Genomic DNA, 18,044 nt, shown 5'->3' on the forward strand with positions numbered 1-18,044 from the left:
ACAGGCGAGCCCTGAGGAACCGCAGTAATGCTATTTCCCCCTCACACAAGTGCGGAAAAAAATCAATAGTACTTGGATCTTACTGCAGTGGACTACGGCATAATGAGGCGGCGGTATACGGCACGGTGCTGAGTCACCGACACACATGGAACATACACGATCTACTATTTATGTCGGCCCATGGAGATCGTCCATATCATACACCTTTAAAATTGCTCCACATACAGTAATGGCGGAGATCCACTTGAAAATTTCTGATACGACATAAACCGATATCCGCTCACTCACACAATTCCACTGATATCTTTGGCATCCATCTTTGTGATAAACATTTAAAACATGACACGTTAAATGTTTTAACATTATGTTAACAGCCTCTTTCAAATCTGGGTCCAGTGTTCCTTGAGGGTTTCTGTAACAGCATCTGAATCTAGGGACCAACTAAATCTTATCGGTAATGATAAGGACCCTTTGACATTAAAGGTAGACAGGGTCCACAGTGTGCTGTCCACTTTCAGTCGAGGGTGTTGTTATTCGTTGAGATATCGTCTCGGTGTGGAAGAATAACCAATACCTGCTTAAGTACTATACCCAAGAAGATTGGACTTTGCAGACATACAAAGTGATATTGAACTCCTTAAATCTGACTTAACAGGACTGCCGATCGGTCAGAGCCATGTCCCCTTTAAAGCTTAATTTTGATTGATGTCTTAAACTCAAAATGCATTTCACATTAAAAAATTCACATGCTTTTTCACAAATATATATGATGACATTGTTCCTTTGGTGGTATATATATTTATAAGCACATTTTATTCATATTTTTTGGCCATGAGGCCAATAGTAAAGTGACAGTTTTACAAATGATTTTGAATTTTTTGAATTTTTGATGCAACTTATCATGATGATACTGTTACTTCGCTGACATCAGATGATGATGATGATGACATTTCCAACATTTTATTACATAAATGTTCTTTTCTGAGGCAAACACTAAACCTTACATTTCACGACAGCACTCGGACATCTTACAAAAATCTATTTCCAAATGGAAGAACATCCATAGGTTATTGGCGCTACTGGTCTTGTGGTGATTTTCTGTTTCGCCAGTTTCGGTATATAAATCATGAGGTATTACTGTCAATTCTGCCCTCATAGCCTTGCTCTCCTTGCTGATGAGCAAGTGCAAGGTCTCAGGCTTGTTTTGACAGCCTGCTTAATAAGGTTGAACCACCAGCCCCCAGAGTTGATTAGAGCCACATTACGGTGTCACTGCCATCACATGAACTCTCCTTATTTTTACATTATGAAGAATTCATAAGATGCTCAAAGATTCCCATCTGGCAATTTCATTTCGCTGAGCTTGTGTTTTTCTACAGAACAGAGATTTTTAATATTCTGAATCTAAGTTTATTTATTTTTGGCCAAGAAACCAATTAGTCAAGTGTTTATGAAAATATAAATTCGAATGCAGAATCTCGTTTTCTCTTAGATACTTTTTATATTCATATAACATATTCTATTAGTGACTTTCAATGATCTATCATAACCCAAGAGTTCCTGAAGTTAAATATGAAAATGGTCTCAATATTAACTGTGTTTTCCAGCACAGAAATCTGCTCAAAGTACTCTCTAAATATTTCATTGCCAGGGGCAGAAATTAGCACAAGTCGGCTAACACGAACATGTTTGCATAATGCCGACTACTGTCCCCCGAGGAATAGTAGATATTCAGGATGTGGGGTTTGTTTCAATATTCAGTAGGGCCGCCATTGCATTGATGATGTCTTGATACACAAATTCTATTTTAATTGTGCCTGATTTCTTTGTTGTTTAATGCTGCAGTCAGCAATATTCCAGCTTTTTATCCATGGCCTGAAAATTATGAAGTCTGGACCAGACAATCCAGGGATTGATTTTGTAAGTTGACACGCAACAAACCAAATCACCAGGTCTGACCCACAGGGTTTCAGATTGGTTCATTCCAGAATGTCCTGCAGGTATTTGAGTGAGTGAGTGAGTGAGTGAGTGAGTGAGTGAGTGAGTGAGTGAGTGAGTGAGTGAGTGAGTGAGTGAGTGAGTGAGTGAGTGAGTGAGCAAGCATGGTTTTACGCCGCTTTTTGCAATATTCCAGCAATATATTCCACCATAAATGGGCTTCACACATTGTACCCATGTCGGAAATCGAACCCGGGTCTTCAGCATGACAAGCAAACGCATTAACCACTAGGCTACCCGACCGCCCCTGATGGCATAGAAGAATGTCCTGTCCAAATTTGCTAAAACCATGAAAATGTCCAATGACATTTTCTTCACAAAAATCACTGGATCACACAATCCATCATGTTGCCTGTTAAGACCATCATAGGCTGCTGGGGACCAATTCAAACGAGGACTCTGCACAGAGATATAAAGCCTTGAAATTATATCATAAAGTCTTGCAAATTACATCAAAAACAAAATTCAAAGTGTGATGGCACATCAGCGTTCAAGATTATGTTAGTTTGTTGTTTAAGGCCTCACTCAGCAATATTCCAGCTCTATGACGGCAGTTTGTAAATAACTGAGTCTTGATCAGACAATCCACTGATTGACATCATGAGCATCAATCAAGGCAATTGGGATACGACGACATGCATCAAACAGGTCAGCGTTTTGATCACAGAAGCCGGTTAGTTGCCTCTTACGACAAGCATAATAGCCTTGTACAGCAAGCATGGATTGCTGAATACCTTTTCTCACCCGGAAGTGCACGGGTAGCGTTCAAAATTAAGCATAAAATGCAAGGGCTCCTTGTTGTTACCAAAAGTCAAAAGTGACGGAATTTATTTTATCATATTCAAATACTATAGAAGTCTTCAAAATTCACGCTTGTCCGCTAGGCCATGTCTCCTAAATTGTTCAAAGGACAATTTCAAAATCCAATTACAAAAGTCCTCATTGCGGGCTATAAATCTGAACACGTTCTCAATGCTTCAAATTTGGCTACCAATTGGAACTGAATAATAACTGACAGAAGATGTAAATATTGTAAACATTTTAGTCTCGTTCAAGCAGGACTAGCCACAAACTCGGAGGACTAGTGAAATATAATGACGTATCCACTAGTCAGAGCTCCAGAAAAGCTTTTGGTGTTGTGGGTATTTTACCCAGGCATTTTAAAATCATTGGGTATCAGTAATTCTATCTGGGTATTCAAATTTCTGTTACCCACTAGTTTTTACACATGTGGGTATTTAAGTTAAATATTTAAAAACACTATTCATCTAGTCCCTGCAAACTGGTGTCGTGTGGGTTCGAGAGCTTTATAGGACTCAAAAATACCACGATACTTCCACAAGAAAGTGTGATGGCAAATGACTGTGATGTAACTGTCATCGTGGAGTTTGGCAAGGTTGACGGAATGCCCGTTTATAATTTCCAAATAACTCTCTGAATACTCAGGGTTACTTCACAATATTTTGATGATACACAGAAGTTTTATTTTTGTAGCTTATCTGTAATGTTCATTGCGTATTTGATACGCTTGGATTTTAATTTTCTGCATATTTCTGCATTTCTGATGCGTATTTTACGCAGATATGCAGCTTATCTGGAGCTCTGACTAGTCCTCCGCATTAGTCATAAAAAAACTGCAATTAATTTCCTTGCATATTATCAGTCAGTGGTAGCCACTTAAAAGTCAGATACCGTTGTCCGACAAAATGGTGGATTCTGACAGCATATGTCATGTCTGACCTTCTGATTGGTCAATCCTAGTGTTTGAGTGACAGCTACAACAAGTTGATTGCAGAACTACTGCTGTCAAACATGCCAGATGAAGGAATGTTGTCATAGCCACGCAAGGTTAATGATCATAATGTACCAACACAATACATGTACAAACACACTGACGGTCGAAACGAATCAATGCTATCAGCTTTCAAAGCCAGGGTCAGGGAAATATTATCTGAGAAAATAGTGTTTTAAACTCTGGTCTTAACCAGCGTTAGAAATTGGCACTAGTCCTGCAGTCTTTGCCAAACTGCCCAATAGTTTAGGTATCATAAAAATGAATAAAAAGTTGTCATTTTTAAGGGTTTTGCTATATGTATCATTATAAGGACTAGAGGCTGATAATCGGCCCCAAATCTCAAACAAATGTCATTCAATATTAAAAACCTTCCCAGTTCATGCAATGCTGGGAATACGTATGTAAAATGTATATATCACTATAGGGACTAGTGGACTAAAAATGTTAGGTTCTATCGTAACATAATGAACTTCAAATAGTGATATAATTCAAGTAACTGTACATCATTCAGCTCATTTCATATCAGTGGGGTTGGGCAATTTGGCAAGGACTAGTGCCAATTTCTAACACTGCTTAGATGATGCTTAGTTATGGCCTATGTGATGATAACATATATTCTTTGAAATATTTTTTTGTGTAACATGTTTCTGCATGCTCGTCTTTCTTCACAGAACCCGTGAAGATCCGGGGTAGAATAGGTCTTCAGCAACCCATGCTTGCCGTAAAAGGCGACTGTGCTTGTCGTAGGAGGCGTCTTACGGGATTGGGTGGTCAGACTCGATGACTTGGTTGATGCATGTCATCGATCCCAATTGCGTGGATCGATGCTCGTGAGATTAATCATTGGATTGTCTTGTCCAGACTCAATTATTTACAGACCGCCGTCATATAGCTGGAATATTGCTGACAACAAACCAACCAACTTTCTTCACAGTATGCGTTAAAACTTTTGAATTTACTAGCTTTCGCATGTCACTTTACATTATTTTGAGTAAATTTTCATGTTAACACATATGGATTTTTAATAGTTGAGATTACTAAGCGGAAAGATTGTTTACAAGACCAGGGTGAGGTAAACAACGTATCATAAAGCAGTGTGAGATAAAACAACGTAATGCCAAATCAGCATTTTTGGAGCGCACCCAAACACAATCAGAACTATCAGTTGTACTACTAGTAGTAGATTGTAGCTATACACAATACTGAAAGCGTTGGAATGTTGACCTATGATACGTATAAATATAAACCAGGGCCTCCTTTCCTGATACTATCCTCCTACAACTACACATAGTACAACACTTCCTGGGCCGAGAGGCTGCTTGGTGTTAATCATATATATTATCTCAAACACAATCGCAACCCAGGGTAAAGGTTATCATAATGAATACCGTATTCGCTGTAATTAGCGCGCTGGGCACTTACAAAATTGGCAAAGAGGGACGATTATTAAAACCATACACAATTTAGATTCTTTTCCAAGATCGAGTGGTAGTGACGAACAGTTCAAACAATGATAAAACTAAAATATTTTTTATAATAGCTTTGATAACTTGGCAATGACGTACCCCTTCTCTGGCACTGTTTTCTGTAATCAAATACCAGATGATATACAAGAAAATTGTTGATTGTCATGTAAAGTTTTGGTCTTTGTCAAGGCACTTACAAAGATTACTTTGGCATAGACTTTGGTCAGGGGATGCTTATTGGAGCAGGGTGCTTATTACAGCAAACACGGTAAATCTATGACATATGGTTATGCTGTAAACCTCAAAACAGACAGTCGAAATGTGTGTAACTTCAAACTGTGGATTTTGACGTTAATTTAACGGTCAAAATATAGAGCAGTGCAAAAGTTGTTTTGCAAGTCAACTGATGCCTGTACAATACAAATGTCATTTTCTGTAACACCTACAATACTGCACACCAGGGTTAGATATTTATATTTTTTCAACATGTGCCACAGTGCCCTAAAATTGATTTTAAGGTGAGCCCTTTGGAATTTGAATTGCCGACAAGAAGAAATACTTTTGATCCATCTTCAAACCCAGTGGATATATTATTATCATCAGCAAGTTAAAGTAGAAAAGTCGCTCCTTCCTTCAAAGTGAGACTGATATAATACTGTTCAGTTTCTGTATCCCATAGGCAAGCACATTTGTGAACTGCCTGTCCTGTTTACTTGGGCGAAAGTACATTTATCATGTAATACATATCACAAGATAATTTGTTATGTCACAAATAAGGTGACCCCCAGCATGATCAGGCACAAAGGACTTATTTTACATCTGCCTTAGTCATCGGATCCCAATTGCGTGGATCGATGTTCATGATGTCAATCACTGGATCGTCTGGTCCAGACTTAATTGTTTACAGACCGCCGTCATATAGCTGGAATATTGCTGAGTGCAGCACATTGCACATTGCACCTGTACAATGGGGGGTGGGGAGGGGGGGTTAACGATACATCTGTGTACCGGTGTATCTTGAGTTTTCAAGCAACGATATGATACCCGATTCATTTTTTCCGTATCGATACAAGACAATACATTTGCTGAAATAAATTACTTGCTCCTTGTTTAATGACCCCCAGTGGTTTTGCCAGCCAAGTATTGCAAAATGTGTTGTATTGAGTGTCAAACACGTGTCAAGAGCCAGCTTTTTCTTTTCAACCAACCTACTCTGAAATATTTATTGTCAAGAGATGTCCATGTGATTTGCCGTAAATATGCATATCATGATACATATCGTATTATGACCCATGTATCCTGATACGCATCATATCATGACCTTGCTGTATCGTTTCACCCCTACTGTGAAAAGGGGTATAATCTTGCGTGACAAAGTCCTTCCTTTGGTTTAGAACGGTACAGGTGCACAAGTGTTTAATCTGTCTGGGCCAAAAACTTTTAAGCCCACCAGCCTAAACTTGTCTCTTGGCATCAACTCCACTAAACTTGTTCAGCCAAGTGTATTCGACCGAAAGAAATTTTAATTTTACCTAGGTTGACTTGGGGCTAAAGTCACAGACAAACACTGACTGTTTTCTCCAGAAGGAAAGTTTACTCGACTTGGAAACAATGGCTAAAGTTGCTATTTACTGGCTGCTAAATTCAATCATGTAGCTTTCAGAACAGACCCCTGCAAACACTCAGTCAGTGTCTGGGATTCATGGTAAACCCGATTCCAAAATTGAACAAAACAGATCTTAAGAAGATTTGAACTGTTTGGGTCAATCTTTTAATAAAGGTATCATTAACAGGAATTATCAATCTCATTAAAATCAGTTCTTTTGCCCCGATACAGTACATCTCTGGGAGAAGACCTGAAGGCAGTCTAAGAGGTCACATCAGCTGAACTTTCTAATCAGCTGAATATTGTCGAAATTTCTACGGTATATTTTTTCAGTTGGAGTTCGGAGTGAGGGAAATATTCATGGTAGCATATCTGATTTCTGTATCTATATAACGAACATAATCAGGGAGTTCTGAATGCAAAATAAAATAGCAGCGCTATTTCATTGTTCAGGATAGTTTAAATCATCCTGACGTTTCAGAGTACCATGGCATCTACACCAAAGGGGAATATTATTGACGGTATATTGAGGGTCTAGTTTTTGTTCTGTGTGGGTTTGCTTTAGTTCAGATCAAATTTCCAAATCACGATGGTAAGGAAATGAAGCAGAATAGTTCTAGAAAGCTGACATGTGATCGGCTCAAGAACACAAGCATCCTTCATTTTGATTCACTTAGGTGTCCTCAGATCATCAGAGGTATCAAATCAGAATAAAGACCTCATATTAATGAGATTGGGGAAGAATAAAGCAAACGTGAGAACATGTTTCAATCTGATTGGTTGAGATAAGTGGTGAAATGGGATGCAGAAGCCTGGAAGTCTCTTGGACCTTAATCACATGCAGTGTGTATGAGGTGAGGTGAAATTGGGTTTAACGTCGCGTCCAAGATTATTGCATTTATATAGCGACGTGCATGCACGTGTGTGTCTGTGGCTGCTTGTGCTAGTCCGGACTGATGCCGATTTATAGTGCTAGCACACTGAGATACCATGCCGCAGTTTAACATGAATACCCCACTCAGACACAGTATACTGACTCCGAGCCGACCAGTCCTTGTTTTAGCCCCTTAATGCTGAACGCCAGACAGGGTAACAACAAGTACCATCTTTTAACGTCTTTTGGTATGACGCGGCTGGGGATCGAACCCCGGACCTTCCGCTCTACCTTTAGACCACGGATGCGGTCGCAGCCTGTATGAACAAAAGGTTTGGAGCGTGCGTGTGCTGTTTAAAATCACTGGATGCTTCAGCCTTAGATAATGAGGATAATGGTGTCCAGACTCCAGAGGATAATGGTGTCCAACCAGTGATTTACCTCGACCTGCTCAGAGGCCAATCTTTGGTCCCAACTCTGCATCAAATGTTAATATAATAAGAAGTCCCTATTACTAAAGTAATGGCTTTGTAGATTCGACTTGTATTTCACTGATAATATGGACAATAAAGAAGAAGAAATTTAAATGTTTAATTTTACATTATTGCATGAAATTAATGTAATGTGAATACATTATATTGAAAGACCTCAGAATTTAAGAACAATATAACTTCTTTTTTTTACTATTTTTTTTTATCATTTTATTTTATTTATTGTTTTTGGTAAGAAACTATAAAACTTATGAAAATCACAATTTTTAACATTATACAGCGCAGAAATTGGCACTAATCCTACAGTCCTTGCTAAAAGTAAAATGTCCAATAGTTAAAGTATCATAAGGACTAGTAGAAATTTGCCATTATATAGGGTTTAGCTATATGTTATCATAATAAGCACTAGTGGACTAAAACAGTTAGTTTCTATCGTTGAAATAACGATTGTTTCCCAATTTGCTTGCTGAGAGCACTCAGTTTGGACCCCTAGATCAATCTCTGCCAATTGTTTCAATCACAGATCACCATTCGAGCTGATCAGTCATGAGCTGTGTTTGTTTTGGCTACAATCAACAACATGATTAAATTAGGAAGATAACAAGGGAGAGAGTGTTGCCAGAGCGATTGCCACGCCCCTCAGCCATGTGGCCGAACACAAATGGTTGGTTTCAGATAATAAGGACCATATTGATTTATCACAGAACTTCACATGACAGAAATATTGTGTGTTTGATACAATATTTCTGGTAATGCATTGTTTCAAGTAAATGTGTCAGTATTGAATAGTGTACTTACTGTACACCCTAATTTTTGTCAGTCTCAACCATAAACAAATAAAATATCAAAATTACATGATTATAATTTATTCAACATCATGTTCAATGCAATGTCATGTCTAAAGTTACTTAGTTAGAGCTACACGTCATTCACACAATGTTCAGTCACAGTTTTCTCCTTTGATATTGCAAACACGATTTATTCTTTGCAAAACCATGGGACATTGAACCTATAACCCAAATTCTTTGTATATTTCAGTTGAACTTGCAATTTAACTATAGAATTGATAGCCCATACCTAACAGAGCAAAAATCTAAAGGTGAGGCTATGAAATTTGTTGCTTTTTTGGGACTAGTCCAGAGGAGAAGTATAAACCCTACTTGACTAGACTCAATTTGTAGATCCCTGAAAATCCGGTTTAGAATAGGTCTTCAGCAACCCATTCTTGCTGTAAAAGGCGACCATCCTTTTCGTAAAAGGCGACTAATGGGATAGGCTGGTCAGGTTCGCTGACTTGGTTGATGCATGTCATCGATCCCAATTGCGTGGATGGATGCTCATGATGTAAATCACTGGATTGTCTGGTCTAGACTCGATTATTTACAGACCGCTGTCATATAGCTGGAATATTGCTGAGTGCGGCGCTAAACAACAAGGAAAGAAACAAACAATTTGTAGCTAGTCCTGCATGAACAAGACAAAAATGTTTACTATGTTTACATTTCAGTCAGTTTGATTCAGTTACAATTTGCAGCAAAATTGAGCCACTGAGAACTGGTCCAGAATCTTAGGCCTCCAATGATACTGATCTGACCTCCATGATTGGATTTTCACTTGAGCACGGCACAATTCTGGGGCTCGCGGTCTTGCATGAATTTTGAAGGCTGTAAAGTTTGTTTGTTTGTTGTTTACTGCCACACTCAGCAATATTCCAGCTGTATGACGGTGGTCTGTTAGTAATTGAGTCTGGACCAGACAATCCAGTGATTTATGTCAAGAACATCGATCCATGTAAACGGAATATGATCAACACATCATTCAAGTCAGTGAGTCTGACCAACTGAACCTGTTAGTCGCCTCTTACGACAAGCATAGTCACTCTTATGGTATGCATGGGTTGCCAAAGACCAATCCTAACCCAGATCTTCCCGGGGCTCAAAGGCTGAAAAGTGCAAGCATAGTTAAGGCCCAAAGAATCCAATCAGACACAAGAACACTCATAGTCCAGATGGGGATACCATCTATCATGAAGTCAATGACTGTGTATTTCTGTTTCTAGTAATTGTAAAACAAATGGGATTGTGTGCCTTCAGTCACAATATGAAACTATGGGGAAATGAAACGCTCAATAACATCTGCAGATAATGAAAGACATACTGTTTACAGAGCTCCAGATAAGCTGTGTATTTGCATAAATATGCAAACTAAATCACCGTAGGCTTTATTAGCCCAATTAATTGTGAGTTGCTTGCGTACAAATACACAAGAAATGTTAAAACCCAATAGTATAAAAACACTGAGTAATCACCCAATGTAGTTTTTTTAATTTGCATACACGAATGTCTTTACAGATTTTTTCTTACTCACTGAATGCAGGCGTCACATATACTTGAACTCTACTGCAGTGAATAATGCTCAGGTCTGCAACAACTCACTTCTTGTAACTGAGACGTGTATCACGGATATGAGGTTTTGCGACACTGACTTGGGGCAGACCTCAAACATATGCTAATTAGAACTTACCTGAAACAGCACAGACACAGAATTATTTGTAAAAATGTCCAACCATCGGTTACAAAACCCAACAGACAAGATCCAAAAGAGTAAAACTATGTTGAATACCCCAAAAATATTAATACCAGATTTGAATGATAACATGTGAGTAAATATTCAATGGCTCAAAAATTTTCTGAAGCCCCGTGTTTCTCATGTTTATCTTGAGCCCTGTGTTTATATTGACCCCTGTGTTTATATGGACCACAGTGTCTATCTGGATCCCTGTGTTTATATTGACCCCAGTGTTTCTATGGACCCCTGTGTTTATATGGACCCCAGTGTTTATATGGATCCCAGTGTTTATATTGACCCCAGTGTTTATATGGACCCCTGTGTTTATATGGACCCCTGTGTTTATATGGACCACGGTGTCTATCTGGACCCCAGTGTTTATATTGACCCAAATGTTTATATGGAGCCCAGTGTTTATATGGACCACGGTGTCTATCTGGACCCCAGTGTTTATATTGACCCAAATGTTTATATGGAGCCCTGTGTTTATATGGACCACGGTGTCTATCTGGACCCCTGTGTTTATATTGACCCCAGTGTTTATATTGACCCCAGTGTTTATCTTGAGCCCTGTGTTTATCTTGACCCCAGTGTTTATCTTGACCCCAGTGTTAATCTTGACCCTGTGTTTATCTTGACCCTGTGTTTATCTTGACCCCAGTGTTAATCTTGACCCTGTGTTTATCTTGACCCTGTGTTTATCTTGACCCCAGTGTTAATCTTGACCCTGTGTTTATCTTGACCCTGTGTTTATCTTGAGCCCTGTGTTTATATGGACTGCTGTGTCTATCTGGAGCCCTGTGTTTATATGGACTGCTGTGTCTATCTGGAGCCCTGTGTTTATATGGACTGCTGTGTCTATCTGGAGCCCTGTGTTTATATGGACTGCTGTGTCTATCTGGAGCCCTGTGTTTATATGGACTGCTGTGTCTATCTGGAGCCCTGTGTTTATCTTGACCCCAGTGTTTATATTGACCCGTGTTTATATGGACCCTGTGTTTATATTGACCCCAGTGTTTATATTGACCCGTGTTTATATGGTCCCTGTGTCTATCTTGAGCCCTGTGTTTATCTTGAACCCAGTGTTTATATGGACCCTGTGTTTATATTGACCCCTGTGTTTATATTGACCCCTGTGTTTATCTTGAGCCCAGTGTTTATCTTGAGCCCTGTGTTTATATTGACCCTGTGTTTATATTGACCCCTGTGTTTATATGGACCCTGTGTTTATCTTGAGCCCTGTGTTTATATGGACCCCTGTGTTTATATGGACTGCTGTGTCTATCTGGAGCCCTGTGTTTATATTGAACCCTGTGTTTATATGGAGCCCTGTGTTTATATGGACCCCTGTGTTTATATGGACCCTGTGTTTATCTTGAGCCCTGTGTTTATATTGAACCCTGTGTTTATATGGACTGCTGTGACTATCTGGAGCCCTGTGTTTATATTGAACCCTGTGTTTATATGGAGCCCTGTGTTTATATGGACTGCTGTGTCTATCTGGAGCCCTGTGTTTATATGGACTGCTGTGTCTATCTGGAGCCCTGTGTTTATATGGACTGCTGTGTCTATCTTGAGCCCTGTGTTTATATGGACTGCTGTGTCTATCTGGAGCCCTGTGTTTATATTGAACCCTGTGTTTATATGGAGCCCTGTGTTTATATGGACCCCTGTGTTTATATGGACCCTGTGTTTATCTTGAGCCCTGTGTTTATATTGAACCCTGTGTTTATATGGACTGCTGTGTCTATCTGGAGCCCTGTGTACACATAAGTAGTCATTCGCATTTGGGATTGACAGTTTCTTTGGGCATTCAAAATATTTCACTCCAAGAGCTCCAGATAAGCTGCGTATCTGTGTAAAATACGCATCAGAAATGCAGAAATTTGCAGTAAAATAAAATCCAAGCGTATCAAATACGCAACGAACATAACAGATATGCTACAAAAATAAAACTTGTGCATATCATCAAAATATTGTGTAGTAACCCTGCGTATTCGATTAGCAAATCAGCAACTTATTTTGAAATTATAAACGGGCATTCCGTCAAACTTGCCAAACTTCACGATGACAGTTACAACATGATCATTTGCCATCACACTTTCTTGTGGAAGTATCGTGGTATTTTTGAGTCCTATAAAGCTCTCAAACCCACACGACACCAGTTTGCGGGGACAAGTTGAATAGTGTTTTTAAATATTTAACTTAAATACCCACATGTGTAAAAACTAGGGGATAACAGAAATTTGAATACCCAGATAGAATTACTGATACCCAATGATTTTAAAATGCATGGGTAAAATACCCACAAACCCAAAAGCTTATCTGGAGCTCTGCACTCCTTAGATCCAGTTTGTTGGGTGTTTATGCTGATGTACTTTCTAAAATAATTTCAGGAAACTTCTAATTATTATCGCGTGTAACATGTCACAAAACTCACAACAGCGATACACAGGTCTAATTAACAATCCGCAAGATGTTGTGCCCTTTTATGCATTATTAGCGTTCATGTAGGTGTGATACCTGCCAGTGAGTACAGTTTTAGGACACTTTTAGCAATATTCCAGCTTCATATATTGTACACGTGGGGAATAGAAAAACGGTCTTCGGCGTGACGAGCTAACGCTTTAACCACTAGGCTATCCCACCGGCCTCAGTGAATAAAGACCTGTTTACTATGTTATATAGCTACGCAATTTGAAAAGGATAAGTTGGGCTATTCTACAGAGTGTTGTATATGCTCGGTTTTTTTTAAATTTTCATGTGTACTTGTATGCAAGCAACTCAAAATTAATTGGGTAATGGTTATATATTTTGCATATTTTGCGCAAACACGCGGCTTATCTGGAGTCCTGGATAAAATAAGGATCCCCCTTAAAATATGGAAATCTTACTACCCCTCGTGAAACATCAGACACTGACTTGCGCCAGTCTGCATCCTTGTGTGGACAAGAAAGATCATTTAAGATCAGTCCACAGGAGATGACATATCCCCCTAATCTGGTGCAATTCTGAAATGGAGTTTGGCTAGCACTACCCCACTTTTGCCAGTGGATACCTTCAGTTTTGTTAATTAAAAAAATAATGCTGTTCAGTATTTTTAACATCCCAAATAATCAATAGACACCAGTTCAACAATAGACTGATCTGTGTACAGCAAGGTCCATGAAGACATATTCAATGGTTTGGGAGTTCTGCTCCGGAAAAATGATGCAGCTTTCGAAGTTCATCCTGAAAGTCAAGGGGTACTTGTCAAAACCCCACATTAAATGTCGGACTGGCATTGCACTGGCACATGTTGACAGCACAAGCTTGTTGCACTGGCGCATGTTGACAGCACAAGCTTGTTGCACTGGCCCATGTTGACAGCACAAGCTTGTTGCACTGGCCCATGTTGACAGCACAAGCTTGTTGCACTGGCCCATGTTGACAGCACAAGCTTGTTGCACTGGCGCATGTTGACAGCACAAGCTTGTTGCACTGGCCCATGTTGACAGCACAAGCTTGTTGCACTGGCCCATGTTGACAGCACAAGCTTGTTGCACTGGCCCATGTTGACAGCACAAGCTTGTTGCACTGGCCCATGTTGACAGCACAAGCTTGTTGCACTGGCGCATGTTGACAGCACAAGCTTGTTGCACTGGTGCATGTTGACAGCACAAGCCTGTTGCACTGGCGCATGTTGACAGCACAAGCTTGTTGCACTGGTGCATGTTGACAGCACAAGCTTGTTGCACTGGTGCATGTTGACAGCACAAGCTTGTTGCACTGGTGCATGTTGACAGCACAAGCTTGTTGCACTGGTGCATGTTGACAGCACAAGCTTGTTGCACTGGTGCATGTTGACAGCACAAGCTTGTTGCACCAGACCAATCCAGGTTGCACTCATGCAGGAACCTATTATGTAAAAATTTAAATAATTTGGAAAATAAAATCTCTGATTCTAGAATGAGATCAGTGTTGTTATTATTCTGAAATTTTCAGTTCCCTGACATGATCGCTTTGACTGGAATCACATGTACATCCTATGAGGGGTGAAACGAGACATCGGTGCACTGCCGCTTTGTGCATTTCCATGCGACGACATGATACCCGATAAAAGACGATACACTTGCTAAAATATATTACTTACTAATCGCTAATGACCCCCCTCCCACCTCAGTGCTTTTGACAGTCTAATATGGCCAAATGTGTTGTAATTATCTTCCAAATTCACTACTTACACTAGCTTCTACAAACGTGTCTACAGCTAGCTTTTCCTTTGGAACCTGATCAGAAATAATTTGTCAAGAAGTTTCCATGTGATTTGACGTAAATAAGCATACTGGGATACATATAGTATCGTGACCAAGCTGTATCGTTTCACAATACATCCCATACATTCTGTTGCCTTGTCATTATCATAACATTCAAGACGTCAAGCCGACAGTGAGTGAGTATGGTTTTACTCCACTTTTAGCAATATTCCAGCAATATCCAACAGGGACACCAGAAATGGGCTCCACACATTGTACCCATGTCGGGAATCAAACCCGGGTCTTCGGTGTGACAAGTGAACGCTTTAACCACGAGGCTACCCAAACGCCCCCAGACTTGGAATGGTGATGTAGTATGGTGCATAAAATGTATTGAATTCAAAGAATGATGTAGAAAACGTTCAGAGTAAGTCAGTCACAAAATTGTAAAATTTCGAAAAGCACTGGGTGCATTCCTAGGCATTAACTTGTACATGCGCATGTTTTATATGGTTTAATCGAGCCCTGCAAACCTCAAGGACCCCTTTATTGTCGGACACTGCAATTAACAAATGCAGACTAGCAGAGTCAGGGCGGTGGAGTTTCACGGATTGTAGTTTTATAAACATTTGGACTCTTTGACTTCCATCTGGAGTTTCCTGTATAGAAATTAGATCATTTGTAGTCTAATGTCCCGTCTGTTATCATGGTTGTTAATAGATAGCAATATTTATTAATATTATGCTACTTTGTGAATATAAATCCAGCAATGGGGACACAAGATAATAACAATCTGCTCTGCGTTAAGTCAGTAATAGTTATCAGGATCATCAATCAGCTGACTACGCTCCGGGGGTTCTTAATGTACTGGTTTATGAAGCTTGGGAATTCCAAGACATAACTGGACATCCATGTGCATGGTTCCTTATCTTTCTAAATGGCTGCTTGGCAGGAATGTTAACTTATTGACTCGCACCTTTCAAACCCCACAGTGAGTGAGTGAGTGAGTGAGTGAGTGAGTGAGTGAGTGAGTGAGGGGACACCAAGATGGGACATTATGATGCTGCAACACCCCAGCAGGAAACACCAAGATGGGACATTTGTCACATTATGATGCCGCAACACCCCAGCGAGAGACACCAAGTTGGGACATTATGAGGCTGCAACACCCCAGCAGGGGACACCAAGATTGGACATTTTGATGCTGCAACACCCCAGGAGGAGACACCAAGATGGGGCATTATGATGCTGCAACACCCCAGCAGGGGGCACCTACATTGGACACTATGATGTCTCAACACCCCAGCAGGGGACACCAAGATTGGACATTATGATGCTGCAACACCCCAGCAGGGGGCACCAAGATGGGACATTATGATGCTGCAACACCCCAGCAGGAGACACCAAGATGGGACATAATGATGCTGCAACACCCCAGCAGGAGACATCAAGATGGGACATTATGATGCTGCAACACCCAAGCAGGGGACACCAAGATGGGACATTATGATGCTGCAACACCCAAGCAGGGAACACCAAGATGGGGCATCAGATACTGCAACACCCCAGCAGGAGACACCAAGATGGGACATTATGATGCTGCAACACCCCAGCAGGGGACACCAAGATGGGACATCAGATACTGCAACACCCCAGCAGGGGACACCAAGATGGGACATCAGATACTGTAACACCCCAGCAGGGGACACCAAGATGGGACATCAGATACTGCAACACCCCAGCAGGGGACACCAAGATGGGACATCAGATACTGCAACACCCCAGCAGGGGACACCAAGATGGGGCATCAGATACTGCAACACCCCAGCAGGGGACACCAAGATGGGACATAATGCAACACCCCAGCAGGGGACACCAAGATGGGACATAATGCAACACCCCAGCAGGGGACACCAAGATGGGACATTATGATGCTGCAACACCCCAGCAGGGGACACCAAGATGGGACATAATGCAACACCCCAGCAGGGGACACCAAGATGGGACATTATGATGCTGCAACACCCCAGCAGGAGACGCCAAGATGGGACATAATGCAACACCCCAGCAGGGGACACCAAGATGGGACATTATGATGCTGCAACACCCCAGCAGGAGATGCTAAGATGGGACATAATGCAACACCCCAGCAGGGGACACTAAGATGGGACATTATGATGCTGTAACACTCCGGCAAAAGACATCTCGACATTCAAAAATTCAATTGTTGGAACTCACAACTGAATACATTAAATGTCATTAAGTTTTTCATTCGAATCAGCTGCATTGATTAACAGACTCTTTGTATTTCTACAACAACAGTTCATTAACCTGACCAAATTCACGTTGTTTACTCTATAATTGATAAATAATGACAAGGCTATATCTATGCAAGCTTCAAAACAACCTTATCATAATTATATCAACCTTTGCTATCACATGAAAGTGACATCTAGGCCAGCCGCATTTCAAGTATGTAATGACCACAGCTTCTGTCCTCTTGATCAGAACTCTCGATGTCAGAGTGCAGTGATGGCTTGTTTAATCTAACACGCCACCACAGTTATCTGCCCCTGAATATTATGTTCATCGTCTGCAAGACGCAACGACGATTTGCCGGTGAATTACGAGACGTGTTTTAGCATCATTCATTTATAAAATAAACATGTACGTATTATGCTAGAGGTTTTTTTTTATTCTGACATAAACATCATTCAGGTGTGTCAAAACGGGAAAATAAAGCGTGTCGCTTACACGCATGTCAGTGACAGCGGACCGAGGACATGGCGCGAGAGTAGACAAGTCTAATGTTTGAAGAACTTACGTCGTGTACACTGGTTCGACTTCAGGCATGTATTCTTTCAGAACAGTCGGCAGCGTTCTTCCTCTGGCAAACGCCATGTTCCCTCTTCTGTGTTTTTATCTCTCGGGAGCAATTCATCACATCAGAGGTGATCAGTCTTACGAAACACCTTCTCTAGCGGGCACTTGGCCAACATGCTGTAATTTGT

The 18,044-nt window shown here is 40.5% G+C and overlaps 1 protein-coding gene across 2 annotated transcripts in view; it reads right to left on the bottom strand.

Annotated features, from left to right (window-relative positions):
• The window catches only part of LOC124146549, a 174,586-nt gene extending 156,542 nt beyond the window's left edge, over positions 1-18,044 (bottom strand). For both annotated transcript variants that reach the window (XM_048401732.1, XM_048401734.1), the window contains exon 1: positions 17,858-18,044. In XM_048401732.1, the coding sequence (XP_048257689.1) occupies positions 17,858-17,934 (77 nt within the window). In that variant the 5' untranslated portion in view covers positions 17,935-18,044. The remainder of the gene's footprint in view (positions 1-17,857) is intronic.

Source organism: Haliotis rufescens, unplaced genomic scaffold, assembly GCF_023055435.1.
Source record: "Haliotis rufescens isolate VD_foot unplaced genomic scaffold, xgHalRufe1.0.p SCAF_23, whole genome shotgun sequence".
Classification (NCBI taxonomy): Eukaryota; Metazoa; Mollusca; class Gastropoda; order Lepetellida; family Haliotidae; genus Haliotis; species Haliotis rufescens.